General features: G+C 48.6%; 1 protein-coding gene across 1 annotated transcript in view; it reads left to right on the forward strand.

Moving 5' to 3' along the window:
- trappc9 (trafficking protein particle complex subunit 9) overlaps nucleotides 1-10,550 on the forward strand; it is a 698,770-nt gene extending 688,220 nt beyond the window's left edge. Inside the window, exons 22-23 of the mRNA XM_084311886.1 lie at nucleotides 1,943-2,166; nucleotides 9,704-10,550. Of these exons, the coding sequence (XP_084168012.1) occupies nucleotides 1,943-2,166; nucleotides 9,704-9,883 (404 nt within the window). The 3' untranslated portion in view covers nucleotides 9,884-10,550. The remainder of the gene's footprint in view (nucleotides 1-1,942; nucleotides 2,167-9,703) is intronic.
- The last annotated feature ends 4,746 nt before the right edge of the window (nucleotides 10,551-15,296 follow it).

Below are 15,296 nucleotides of genomic sequence, written 5' to 3' on the forward strand. Positions count from 1 at the left end.
TGTAAGCTTGTATTCCAGAAAGTCTCACTTGTCCGTCGTGACAGAGATTAGTCATGCATGAGATTGATAGGATTCCATTGCAACTCCTTGGACACCCCCGGCCCCCGCGCTCTCCGTTAATGTCAATAAAATTGTATTTGTCCATCGATCCCTCACAAGGAACAATTGGACGGGCCGCTTGATATGCATTCTGATGGATGCAAATGAACTGGAGACGGGCCGGGGAGTCCGAGCGCACGAGCGACCGGAGCGCCGGGCGGAGCTTTTGTCCAAGACATCCAATCTTGCCTCCTGAAATTGCTCCAACTCCCACTTATCTCTCGTGCGTTTTCGGAACCGCAGGGACAGCGGCGCCGCTGATTGCACCCAGATTTGTGTCCTAATGAGGCGATCTCACGTGTGTGCATCATGTGTAACGACGGCGGTGGCTCTGAGCGCTCGTCTGGCCATCTGAAGGTTCCCGGTTCCATTCCGGCTCCTCCTCCTCCTCCTCCTCCTCCTCCTCCTCCTCCTCCCTCCTCCTCCTCCTCCTCCTCCTCCTCCCGGGCAGCGCGTCGAAAGTGTCCTTAAGCGAGGCGCTTTGCACGGTAAATGGTAAATAAAATGGTAAATTGCGGCATTTATATAGCACTTTTTTGTTCCTCACATTTGACCCGTTCACTCACACACTCACACACCGACGGCGGAGGCGACGACCATGTGAGGTGCCCACCTGCTCATCGGCAGCAGTTAGGGGGTTAAGTGTCTCGCTCAAGGACACATCGACACGCTGCCCCGGGAGGAGCCGGGAATCGACCTTCTGGATTACCAGACGACTGCTCTACCTCCCCGAGCCACTGTCGCCCCCCCGCACGGTCACCTTCGCCATCGGTGTGTGAGTGAACGGGTAAACGTGTGAGGCACGAGTTGTAAAGCGCTTTGGATAAAAAGCCGTTATATAAACGCAGTCCGTTTAGCATGTATGTAACGACGGTCACTATAGGCACTAGCGGGCACACGGCGCCCCGGGTGACCCGTGTCCTCCGACGGCCTCGAAACCCGCCCAACCCTCAGCTCACCGGCGGCGCGTGACGTATGTTAGACACCGACGCGCCGTCCCATCCATAATTATTCCCTCACCTGAAAAGGATCAGAATTCAGGAGGCAAAGCGGAGGGTGTTTAACTTTAGGGGTGAGTTTTCACCAAGGTGACCTGGTTTACACGTCGCACACAAACGCTGGAACCCGGCGCAGCGCGAGGCGAGAAGCTGAATACAGATGACGACGACGAGACGATAAATACGGTGGGGAAATGTAAAATGAAACAAAACAAATAATAATAAAACATTCTAAATGGACTGCATTTGAGATGAGCAAACACTGCCCTTTATAAACCTGGGTCCAAGCTGTTCCCTATAGCAACACAAGTCCACTGAAACCATTTTTATGCTGCAGAACATTTTTGAGTTTGATACTGTATGATGGGGTCTTCGACGTTCGTGTGAGTGAGAGAAACCCATGCATGACTCGACTCCGTGTGTTATTTAGCCCAAAACTAAATAAAACGGCAAGTGTGTAATTACTAGAAGATTAAGTCTGATTTGAATCCATTTAATTTCAGCGAGGCATGAGTTTGCTCTACAGTATCTACAGTACTTACAATATGGCACATTCCCTTTGGCAAACTACTGTATATATTGCAGTTCAGCTTGTCTCTAGTCCTAGCAAACCCACTGACCTCTCCTTCTCTTCTCCTCTCTTCTCTTCGCTTCTCTTCTATTTTCCTCTCTTCTCTTCTCCTCTCCTCTCTTTTCTTCTCTTCTCTTCTTCTCCTCTCTTATCTTGTCTCTTCTCTCTTCTCTTCTCTTCTATTTTACTCTCTTCTCTTCTCTTATCTCTTCTCCTCTTCTCCTCTCTTCTCGTCTCTTCTCTTCTTCTCTTCTCTTCTCTTCTCTTCTCTTAGATGTGATGGTGAATGGGAAGCCATGTGACTGTGACATCATCGCTGACTGCAAAGTGGGCGACGCCGTGCCCCTGGAAGTGAAGCTGACCAATCGGAGCAAGACCGCGGTGGGCCCCTTCGCCCTGACCGTGGTACCTTATCAGGACTACCAAAATGGCGTCCAGAACTACGACCTGCAGGACGCCGTCACCTTCATTGGCTCCAACACGTTCTACATTGACACGGTCAGTTCAGGGAGTTGGTGAGGGGGGGGGGGGGGGGGGGGGGGGGGGGGGCGGGATGTCACACAGCCTGCAAAACAGCTCTGCCCCTTAAGCCTTAAGTGCCTTATAACTGTAACAAGAACTGACCTTCACGACCAGATGACTTTGAAAGAAAATGTGACAATCACTTTGAATTGCATGTATCACAAATAACCAAATATTAAGCTTGTCTGAACATTTAGGAGTTAGGCCGTGATATAGTTAAAGACCATGTTTTCTGCACGAGGAAACCATACCTCGTTATATAAACATTGCCGCACAGCTTTTGTCCAACAAATGTTTCCAACCCTGACTTTGGTATGTAGCTGATATGTAGCTGCTGTAGCTAGTATTATATAAACAGCCAGGGACCAGCATTGCCAGGAATACATTGTGGGATGAGCAACAAAACCCCTAAGTTACACAACACCATCATAAGTCAAAGTGACTTCATAAACAACCGTTTTAGCCGGCAGGTCCTCTTTGTGACCAGCATTGCCAGACCCATCTCCACACTCAGGAGAAATGTCCGGGAGAAACCCATTAGTTTCAGTTTATTTATTTAAGTTTATTTTCATATGCAATTAGAAAATACAGTATATACAGCAGGATGACGACCAACCACCTCAAACTGAACCTAAGCAAAACAGAATTGCTTCACCTGCTGGCCAAATCCTCCCTCCTGACCGACCTTTCCATCACAGTTGAGAATGTAGCTGTGGCTGTGTCCCCGACTGCCAAGAACCTTGGTGTTGTCCATGACGACCAGTTGAACTTCTTCGCTCACATCACAGCGACAACCAGAACCTGCAGATTCCTCCTGAGCAACGTCAGAAGGATCTGCCCCTTCCTGACCAAAGAAGCCACCCAACTCCTCGTCCAATCAACAGTCATCTCCCGCCTCGACTACTGCAATGCACTGCTTGCTGGCCTCCCGGCCACTGCCACCAAGCCTCTTCAACTCATTCAGAACGCTGAATGATCTCAAACCTACCGAAGTCAGCCCATGTCACCCCACTTCTCAGGGACCTGCACTGGCTCCCCATTGCCGCACGAATCCGCTTCAAGGCCCTCGACCTGGCATATCGTGCAGCAAAGGGAACCGCTCCTGCCTACCTCCGGTCAATAGACCACCGCAACACTTCCGGGATTCTGAAATCGGGGAGGAGATTGCGGGGGGGGGCAAATTAATGAATGTGGATGAGAGCCTTGACATTAAGTGATTGCAGATACGGCTGTGGGGGTGCTAGAGACATGATCGAATAGACTTGTATGCGCCTGAATCTCCTGAACACAGCGTGAGACATTCCTAATCGATCAGAACTAAATTGGCAGCGAAAAAGACCGTTTTTAAGCATCGATTCCCCATGCACATGCGCAGATTGGCCACGGAGTGTGACGCAACGCACATCCACCCTGGAATGTTCCATTAGAGGGGGTGTTGTGTTGTGAGAATGATAAGATAGAATTAAATATACAGTAAAAGGAATACAGTACAAATATACAGAAGTCTACAGTAAGTGTAATATTGCACAGTGTTGTGCATTTATAATCAGTAGCTTAGGCTACATAGTAGGCTAATGACAGCCTATTCTAGTCTAGCAGGTGCTGGTATAGACTCTTCGGTTCAAACAAACTCAGCAAGACCGACGGCTTCTCAGTTACAGTGGGTGACAATATTGTCACAAGGAAAGAAGAAATTACCTACCTGGGTTCCATCCTAGAGGCAAATCTTTCCGGTGACAAAATGGCATCCAATGTAATAAAAAAAAGTCAACCAACGAACTCGATTCTTGTACCGGATCTCCTTACTGGTAAACAAGAATACCCTGAAGACTCTGTCAGGAGCACTCATTCAAGGGTACTACGACTATGCTTGCACCTCATGGTACCAAAGCACCTCAAAGGCGCTAAAAACTAAATTACAAACATCTCAAAACAAACTGGTCAGACTACTGCTTGACCTTACTCCTAGAACCCACCTCACCCCTGCCCACTTTGACAACCTAGGATGGCTTAGAGTAGACGACAGAGTACAGCAACTTGCAATGGGCCTGGTCTACAAGATACACTACACGACCAAGGTCCCCATGTACATGTAAAAATACTTCCCAAAGGTCAGTGAATACCACGATCACAACACCAGAGGGAGCTCCACAAATCATGTTAAACCCAGATTCGGCTCAAACAAGGGACTAAACACGTTTAGCAATTATGCCACATCAATGTGGAACGCCCTACCCAAAGCTGTAAAGGAATGTGAATCACTACCCACTTTCAAAAACACTCTCAAAAAACACCTACGGGAGACTGCAATTCGAAACTGGCCCCTGTAAATGTCCTAACACAACCCCCTCCAATGTACAGTAAATGACCAAGTATGGTCTTGTCAATATTCCAATGTACAGTTTTGCTTGTACAGTTGTACAGTGTCCCCTCCTACCCAACCCCCACCCACCCAACCACCTCCAATGTACAGTCCCCCCACCCCCCCCCCCCCCCCCCCACCTACCCAACCTCCTCCAATGTACAGTTGCTATGTCAAATGTATATACTCTCTTTTCTAGACTCTTCGTATCACAAACAGTACTGTATTTGCAAATCTGGTATGTCATAAATGTATAGATGTAGCAGTACTGTCTATCTGTATGTCATGTATGTCACATATGTTATGATGAATTGAAAATGGGGGACCCTGATGTAAACAAGACGAAAGTCTTTCTCTGGTCTGCATCCCCTTAACAATTGTATGTATTGAGCTGTACTGTACTGTACCCATTCTGCAATCTGTTAATAAAGTTTTCAATCAATCAATCAATCAATACATATATCAAATATGGTATAGTTTTAAAGTGTCTAAAGTGAGTGTTAAGGTGAGTGTTTCTTTAAAGTGAGTGTGTGCAATGAATGTAGATGGATGGGTTACATAGTCATTGAGCATCGTGATGGCCTGGGGATAGAAGCTCCTTCTGAGTCTCTCTGTACTGGCCAGTCTGTGCCAAGAGGCAGTTGTTTGGGTGGCTAGAGTCCTTGACTATTCTCTTAGTCTTGGCCCTGCAACGCTTGTTATAAATGTCCTGGAGAGTGGGAAGCCCACCTCCAATTGTGTGTTGGGCTGATCGACCCCCTCTCTGCAGTCTGCCTACAGTCTTGTGCGGTGCTATTCCCAAACCAGGATGCTCTCTATAGTGCCTGAGTAGAAGTTCTTAAGGATCTTCTGACTCACTTTGAACTTCCTTAGGCGCCTAAGGAAGTAGAGGTGCTGCCGTGCCTTCTTCACTACACTGTCAATGTGTGCACCATCAAGATGACCGACGTGAATTCTCTCGGGATGAAGAATGGACGACACTTGTTTTTTTTGAATTATCTTTTTCCTCCTCCTTTTTTCTGATTTTTCTCCCATCCCAATGTTACTCGTTATGCCAATTCCCAATCCCCCTTCCTGGTCGTTGCGCACTCTACCCCCTACCGTCGGTCTGGGAGGGCGGAGACTATCACATGCTTCCTCCGACACATGTGTACCCAGCCCACCACTTCTTTTCACCTGGCAGCGCGGACTCTCACTGGGAGACTGTAACGTGTGGAAGGTCACACTACCTCTCTTAGATCCTTCCCTCGCTGTGCAGGCGCCCCGACCGAACTGTAGGAGTCGCTGTTTACAACGACCAGGACCCACCCACGCCGGCTTCCCACCCGCTAACACTGCCAATTGTGTCAGTATGGACGGTCGACCAAGCCGGAGGCACCACAGCCGGATTCGATCCCACTGGCTCTGTGGTGGTAGACAGGCGCTTAGTCCGCTGCGCTACCCGGCCGCCACAGAATGGACGACACTTGATGGATATATATTCCAGTGTGGCCGAACTTTCCTTCATGTTCCCCGGATCGCACCAGTTTGTTATTAATCATGAGAGACACCCGTCCTCCCCTCGACTTTCCGGAGTCCTCCGCTCTGTCCCTCCGGGGCACAGAGAAGGTGTCGGCGGGCTCTATGGCATGGTCTGGAGGCGCTGGCGTCAGCCAAGTCTCTGTGAAACAGAGGACATCGCAGTCCCAAATGTCCCTCTGGAACTTGATTCTGGCTCTGATGTCGTCCAGTTTGTTCTCGATGGACTGGACGTTGGCCAGCAGGATGCTGGGGGGGGGAGCGGTGGTCGGTGAGCCCCGGGACCGGAGTTTGTTTCGAATGCCGGCTCTTTTCCCCCGTCGTCTTCTAGGTCTGGGGGAGAAGTTGTTGTTGTTGTTGTTGTTGTTGTTGTTGTTGTTGTTGTTGTTGTTGTTGTTGTTGTTGTTGTTGTTTCCAAACGGTGAGTAAACTGTAATCCAATGTCAATGAAAAGATGGTCATATACATTAACTCATTCCCCACCAACAACGTTTATATACGTTATTGGGCGCCATCCTTTGAACGCCAACCACGTGTATATATACGTTATTGGATCGTTTTTCCTTTTTTCATTATTCATCCGGGGACCTCGGTGTTACCATAGGGAATGAGTATAAGATCGCCAAAGTGCAATACCGGCCGCATCCAGCTAGACGGCGGTATCGAGCACCCTTTGAAACCTTGTATCTTGGCCTGTGCAATGGTCAAATGTCACCGGGCTCACTTTTCTTTGTCGGGCGAATGGAGCGGTTATAACGATCGGATTGAGAAGCGTCAAATGCTCCCGATGCATGATGTGTGGTGGATTATGTTGTCGACACAATCGACACCAATACTGGGACTCGCAATCAGATAATTGGAATATTCTTTTTGGGGTACATCCTAGTGAAGGTAAGGGCTATATGATATCAAACCTGCGTTGATCCAACCATGTCTTCACCCTGATCGCAACATGTGTTGGTGACGATCAAAGCATCAAAAAACTACCCCCCCCCCCCCCCCTTTTCATGCATTCATGGGAGGCTTATAGTTTGATTGATTCTTCGTGTCATGCACACAAAGCCCAACCCTCATAGGTTTATAAGACACCAAAAATACTGTTGCAGTGTTCCATTATTACATTACATGTTACATTTAATTAATCTAAATACAGATTACATGAATACAGATTACAGCTCAGTCTTAAACAAAGTATTCTGTCTTCTCTCCCAAGCTTGACAAATAAAATCTGCTCCAAAAAAGGTTCCCTTCCTGAAGCACAACTCAAGTTGTTTATATTCATCCTCCTCAATAAAATCAACACAAATGGAGAATTGACTAAACCCTTACATCGTTGTAAACAGGACAGCAATTATTTACCATTTACAGTAAAACTTGTACTCTCAGTCAACATCCTGTGAGTCAGACTACTAGCCAACAGACCCAATTGGCGGCATAGGTTACTAGACATGGGCATGAGTAACCAAGTGCTGGTTTTATTACCGACTGCTTAACTAGTGGAAGTTCAGAGTTAATTGTTTACACTGTTTATTTTTTCTCCTATATTTATATTCAGAGTTAATTATATTGTTTACGCTGTTTATTTTTTCTCATACACTATATTCATAATCAGATCTAATTGTATTGCCTATATTTAGGTATTTCTACTATTACCCTGCCCATACCTGTACCCCCCCCCCCTCCCTCCCTCATGCTGCTATGACGCCCACATTTCCCCAAGGGGATCAATAAAGGAATATCATCTGAATCATTTATAATGTAATCTTTGCACTTGTCGATGCACTGTACCTTTTCTGTCGAAGACGTACTAACTCCTTTGGGCTTCTGTACGGCAACCTGCTCCGGCTCTGTGCCGTGGTGGAACCAGATCCACCGATTCGTAGACGGATCTTCATGATCAATATTAGGCTTCATAGTGAAACGGATATACACACAAGGCACTTGTAGATTACAAGAGCTTGGCTGAGAGGAGTGTTTCCAGTGGGCCACCTGGGAGAACACTGCGGAGGAGAAGGGGATCCAGCTCTCTAGTGGATAGAGACGGGGAGGCGGGGGCCTCAGGGGACATCGGCTCTCTAGGTGTGTGATGCAAGCTATTGTTAGGACTAGGGTCGGGTACCGTTCACATTTGAACCGATACCGGTACCAGTACCAGTTCCTGGAATTCGGTATCGGTAACCCAGCGGTACCTTTTGTTGGTACTCTATCTGTAATAACAAAATATGTAATTGTAGTTGTAAAAAAGACGTCTCAATTTCAACCTTGTTATTTATTTAGGACATTTTATCATTTATTGTTGTAACACACCACACAAAATAAATCACATGATCATGTATTGTGTTTTTAAATGTTTAAATATCAACATTACCTGATCAATAAATCAAACTCCTCTGACCTCGTCTGGTCTTTCCAAAGACCCAAGAGATGGGAAAGTAATATATATATATATATATATCTCTATATATATATATATTATTTTTTTCTCTCTTTTTTGTTGAAAAGGCTCCCTCTTGTCTAGTATATTACACTCTTATACTAAACATGTAAAGGTACCGAGATTTGGTACCGATTGATCTAGCGAGTGGTAGCACCGATGTAATTAAGTCGGTACCCTTAAAAGTACCAAGTTCGGCACCCAACCCTAGTTAGGAGAAACAAAGGGTTTCCTCCACAGTGCCGTCCAATTAAATGTTGTCGAGCCCCCGTTGTTGCATGGCGTCTCCTGAATGCCTCTAACGCTCCTCCCTAGCAGCCTGGCCCTCCTCCATGGGTCCGACAGGCGCGTTCGCTCCATAACGACACAGTACGGGCGGCACGGTGGCACAGTGGTGGTTAGCACTGCTGCCTCACAGCCTCCAACCCCAGCAGGGGGCCTTTCTGTGTGGAGTTTGCATGTTCTCCCCGTGTTTGCGTGGGTTTCCTCTGGGTACTCCGGTGTCCTCCCACTACACCATAAAGACATGCATGTTAGGCAGGGACTACAGAGGAAAACTAGCTCATTAGCTAACTCTGGCACATTTACATTAATGTTGAAACTGAAGATGTTGATTCATTAACTCGTAACCTCCGCTCTGCCCACACCAATCGCCTCCGTCCCCGCAGGACCAAGCTCCGCACCATGGCCGACCGGGCCTTCTGCTCGGCTGCTCCTCCTCGCCTGTGGAATGCCCTCCCTGACTACCTGAGAGCACCACAGACCACTGACTCTGTTAAAAGATGACTAAAAACGTACCTCTTCACCAAAGCTTTTTCTTAGTTTTAACCTTTTGTGTGTTTTATCCCTTTTAAAAAAATGTATGCCTTGTTTTTATTATTGCCTATGTTTTTAAAGCCTTTGTTTTACCCTGTAGCACTTTGAGATTTGGTTCCAAATGTAAAGTGCACTACAAATGAAATGTATTATTATTATTATTATTATTATTATTATTATTATTATTATTATTATTATTATTATTATTATTATTATTATTATTATTATTATTATTATTATTAATGTGCACTGTCCCTGGGTAAAACATTTATAAACGGACGTAAACTAGTACTTCATGCTCTGTTCCTTCCTCTCTCTCTCTCTCTCTCTCTCTCTCTCTCTCTCTCTCTCTCTCTCTCTCTCTCTCTCTCTCTCTCTCTCAGGTGGATCCTAAGGACCACTCCGTCTGCCTCGGCGCCCTGCTCTTCCTCTACACCGGAGACTTCTACCTGAACATCAAGTTCCAGGACGACAACGCGGGACGGGAGCTGCCCCTGGCCTGGTTCGGCCTGCCCAGCGTCCACATCAAGGCCCTGGACACCCCGCCGGAGGCAGGGGCCTAGAGAGCGTCCTGGACGGGGGACAGATGGACCCGCGGCCTGGGTCTGGAGGAGGCGTTGAGCGGGGGGGTGGGGGTGTAAATACGCTAGCTTTAGTCGACCAATCACATGTAAATACCGCCTATCACTCGGCCCGGAAGCTATTTATGTATGTATGTTTGTTATAACATGTGTACAGTAGAATACAATGGAATCTAAATGTCCTGCCGCAGAAGACTTTATGAATGCTTTGTTTCCGGTCCAATACTATCACCGCTGTGACACCGAGCACAGCTTATACCTTCATCACCCACCAGGTTCTTCTTCATACTGCATTACAGTCTCGTTTGTTGCAAAGACCCCTAGTGACTATATTATTAGTATTCTGGGCTATGCTTTGTCATGGGGGGGGCACGGACTAATATGTGGTTTTACAGGATATGTAATTGGCTGTAAAACCCTTAAAGAGGTCTTGAATGCCAAGGCAACCGTGCAGAAGAGCAGGGGCCTAGAGACCTCATCCAGATAGAACTCTACTACTGTATGCAACCAGATTTCTAATTGTTTTTTTGGTCTGTATCAATATTTTAGTTTTTATTGAAAAAAAATACCGTTTTTTTTTTTGTCTTTTTTTCCTGTGTGTAACCAACAGAGAAGGACTACTGAGTGTGTTATCGTGGTCTTTGTCAGTCTATAATGTGTGTCATCATCAAATAAAATGTTTAAATAATAATACGTTATCACTATTCACTGAGATATAAATGGGCTGGTGTTTGAGTTCATACAGATGAAATGTAAGACTTTTTTAAGACCACTTTGAATAGAATTTACTACCTATTTCACGTTCATACTGGTACAAACAAAAAGTATGAAGGAAAATGACTGGGAAATAAAATAAGTCATTCCATACAAATTGTCGAGGAGGAACTGATTACTGTACTGCTGACTTTGCAGCGCAGACATTTCCCCCAAACACATTTAAACGAGATACAGAGAAGGTGTATCGACAACATAGAAGTAACTTCCTAATCCACTTAAGACTTGTTTAAGGCTTGTTTAAGGCCTACACTTCTGATTATCAAACCCTGGGGGAACCCAGTTATAATGTGTTGGTCTGAAACAAAGAGAATTGGCACAACAAGCACGGTTCTCACTCACACCGCCGCCATTCCCAGACCGTTTTCATCCATCGGCTTATAAAGAGACACAATGATTATCTCCACCTCAGCCGTTGGTGAAACCCAGGGGGGGGGTAGTGTTTTTATTTCTCAGAAGTATTAAGTATATCGACCCAGAAGGCAATTGAATGAAGAAGCTATTTAAAGCGATTGTCGATAGCTCTCGCTCCTACCTGCTCCGCAGACGGCTCCCAGACTGAAAGGTGCTCCGGTGCCCCGCTGAAGGGTCCTCGCCCCGCGGGCCTCCTCCCCCTGTCCTCCTCCTCCTCCCCCTGTCCTCCTCCTCCTCCCCCCGTCCTCCTCCTCCTCCCCCTGTCCTCCTCCTCCTCCCCCTGTCCTCCTCCCCCTGTCCTCCTCCCCCTGTCCTCCCCCTGTCCTCCTCCCCCTGTCCTCCTGTCCTCCTCCCTACATCCTCCTCCCCCTGTCCTCCCCCTGTCCTCCTCCCTACATCCTCCTCCCCCTGTCCTCCCCCTGTCCTCCTCCCTACATCCTCCTCCCCCTGTCCTCCTCCCTACATCCTCCTCCCCCTGTCCTCCTCCTCCTCCCCCTGTCCTCCTCCCCCTGTCCTCCTCCCCCTGTCCTCCTCCCCCTGTCCTCCCCCTGTCCTCCTCCCCCTGTCCTCCTGTCCTCCTCCCTACATCCTCCTCCCCCTGTCCTCCTGTCCTCCTCCCTACATCCTCCTCCCCCTGTCCTCCTCCCTACATCCTCCTCCCCCTGTCCTCCCCCTGTCCTCCTCCCCCTGTCCTCCTGTCCTCCTCCCTACATCCTCCTCCCCCTGTCCTCCTGTCCTCCTCCCTACATCCTCCTCCCCCTGTCCTCCCCCTGTCCTCCCCCTGTCCTCCTCCCTACATCCTCCTCCTCCTGTCCTCCTCCCCCTGTTGTCCTCCCCCTGTCCTCCCTACATCCTCCTCCCCCTGTCCTCCCCCTGTCCTCCCTACATCCTCCTCCTCCTGTCCTCCTCCCCCTGTTGTCCTCCCCCTGTCCTCCCTACATCCTCCTCCCCCTGTCCTCCCCCTGTCCTCCCTACATCCTCCTCCTCCTGTCCTCCCCCTGTCCTCCCTACATCCTCCTCCTCCTGTCCTCCCCCTGTCCTCCCTACATCCTCCTCCCCCTGTCCTCCCCCTGTCCTCCTCCCTACATCCTCATCCCCCTGTCCTCCCCCTGCCCCCCCCCTACATCCTCATCCCCCTGTCCTCCCCCTGTCCTCCCCCTGCCCCCCCCCTACATCCTCCTCCCCCTGTCCTCCTCCCTACATCCTCCTCCCTACATCCTCCTCCCCCTGTCCTCCTGTCCTCCTCCCCCTGTTGTCCTCCCCCTGTCCTCCCTACATCCTCCTCCCCCTGTCCTCCTCCCCCTGTTGTCCTCCCCCTGTCCTCCCTACATCCTCCTCCCCCTGTCCTCCCCCTGTCCTCCCTACATCCTCCTCCCCCTGTCCTCCTCCCCCTGTTGTCCTCCCCCTGTCCTCCCTACATCCTCCTCCCCCTGTCCTCCCCCTGTCCTCCCTACATCCTCCTCCCCCTGTTGTCCTCCCCCTGTCCTCCCTACATCCTCCTCCCCCTGTTGTCCTCCCCCTGTCCTCCCTACATCCTCCTCCCCCCGTCCTCCCCCTGTCCTCCCTACATCCTCCTCCCCCTGTCCTCCTCCTGTCCTCCTCCCCCTGTCCCCCCCCCCATCCTCCTCCTGTCCCCCTCCCCCTGTCCTCCCCCCCCCCCCCCCCCTGTCCTCCGTCTTATCACCCGGAGGCCCAACGCTGCACAGGACAAAGGGAGATCACGGGGGGAGATTAGGCCCTGTGCTGTGCTGTGCACTGAAGAGGCTGAGGGGCAAAGGAGCGAGGTTTCCCCCGTACGGAGTGGCTTTGAAAGGGGCTTGCTTATCAGCGAGAGACACGGACCGCAGGGGGGAGATCGCCCCGCTCTACCCGCCCCTCCCCAGCACCAGTCCAGTAATGTAAACCTGTACCGCTGAGAGTGAAACCAGCCCGGCCCGGTCCCCCCCTCCCTCCCACCGATACACCGTGGCTTTTGTGTGAAATATAAGCTTTACTTGAATTTGTGGCGGGATCAAGTGCTTCTTCCGCTTCTGATTCGTATCGCCTTCGGCGCTAACCGCCCTCTGGCAATGTTTTTTTGAATTTTTTTAAGTAATAAACCTATCCAGTAAACCGGCCACATCGTGTCCCCCCATAATTGAAAACGTGGTACGTGAATGTATTATGTACTTAAACTTTTCAACTCCCAACAGAGCTCTATTTTAGAACACTGTGGCAACACAGCTTCACTTTTTGATGTCTACTTTGGTGCCAAAACGTGCCGGCACTAATAATGAGGCGTGGAAATAGGTTTTCATCCTATTCGGTCTCGAAATGGAAATGTTCTCTCAAAAGGCGGCAGCGTGAATGTCCCGGGTGTCTCCAGTCGACCGCGCCTGCGTGTGCCGTATAGGTATAGTACCTGAGAGGGCCATTGTTTTGTCTTTAATGAGTTGCATATCAATTGTGTGTCTCAGCGGATCGTGGGAGACCGGCAGGCGACAAGAGACACCGGTTTGAATACATTCAGTCTCGGGGAGAAAGACGGAGAGAGAGAGAGAGAGAGAGAGAGAGAGAGAGAGAGAGAAGCACTACATGGATTGGAGCCGCAGTGTAATTACAGAATGTTTGGCTGCAATTACTTCAGGCTCGATGGAGAGACAATATCTGGAGAAATCAGAGCTAGAGCGAGAATGCTGTTTGCTTGCAGCTTCCTTTTTATTTTTTATGATGTTATTATCTCTGTTCCTCTTTAGTTATTGTGAAATTATTAGATGTGAAACGCTCATAATCTCAAGTCGAACACAGGGAACAAGTGTGTGTTCTTCTATGGCAAAATCGTAGGCTTTGCTTTATTTTCCTCCATAAATCATTCATTAAAACCAATAACACGTTTATCCACTTCCCGTGAAGCGTGTTAGTTTTGTGCTGAATAATGGATGAGCAAATACTGCTGGATATCATTTAGTAATGCATACAAATAGATTGAGTAATCTAATGTCTTGGCCCTGTTGACTTTTTATGTTTGTTTGAATATAGAAGAAACCCTTGAGAGTCACGCGGATATATCCGTAGGCAAAAACCCAAACGAGATGATTCCAAATATATGTGTGTTTATCGGCTTGTAAAACGGTCCAGTTCTCCCCCAAAGATTAACAACATCATTAAAATACTTACCGATTATCTTACATGCCTCAATAAAACGGAGTTACCTCCCTTCCGGTGGGGTTTCTTTTGGCTTTTCCTATGCCGGGGTGAGAGGAGAAGGAGGTCTGGACACTGTGTCTGTCTGTCTGTCTGTCTGTCTGTCTGGAGAGGAGCAGGAGGTCTGGACACTGTGTCTGTCTGTCTGTCTGGAGAGGAGAAGGAGGTCTGGACACTGTGTCTGTCTGTCTGTCTGGAGAGGAGAAGGAGGTCTGGACACTGTGTCTGTCTGTCTGTCTGGAGAGGAGAAGGAGGCCTGGACACTGTGTGTCTGGAGAGGGCCCAGGCTCCACCTGCTTTAGGCTCCTCCTGCTTTAGGCTCCTCCTGCTTTAGGCTCCTCCTCCTGTTTTAGGCTCCTCCTGCTTTAGGCTCCTGTGTTAGGCTCCTCCTGTGTTAGACTGCACCTGCTTTAGGCTCCTCCTGCTTTAGGCTCCTGTGTTAGACTCCTCCTGCTTTAGGCTCCTCCTGCTTTAGGCTCCTGTGTTAGACTCCTCCTGCTTTAGGCTCCTCCTGCTTTAGGCTCCTCCTGATTTAGGCTCCTCCTACTTTAGGGCTCCTCCTGCTTTAGGGCTCCTCCTGCTTTAGGGCCCAGACTCCTCCTGCTGTTGCAGTGAAATGTGTTGCTCCTCCCTGCTGCTCTGGATCTGCTTAAACGTGCTGTAAGTATTTCTTTGTAGGTTAGCGGTTTCAAGCAAATGCGTCCTTGAAACAAATAAAATAATCTACGAGTGCAGAAAGCAAATTTGGCTTGGCAAGATTTCTTGAAATACGTAGAAATGTCTAGGGTTCTCTCTCCTGATGGGATAAAGCGGGATCGGATACCAGAACATTTATTATTTATTTATTTACTGCACAGTGGAGGGACTGGGAGACCCATGTTACTGACAAAACACTCTATATCAATGATGGCTGTTGGAATGTAGAGCTATTTCACACTTATTTTAACAAACAAAGCAATGTCCTCGTATCGACTGCCACCTCACAAAGCAACCGACTGCTTCTGTTGTACATAATGTTTTCAGC

Source organism: Notolepis coatsorum (assembly GCF_963971535.1).
Source record: "Notolepis coatsorum genome assembly, chromosome: 4".
NCBI lineage: Eukaryota > Metazoa > Chordata > Actinopteri > Aulopiformes > Paralepididae > Notolepis > Notolepis coatsorum.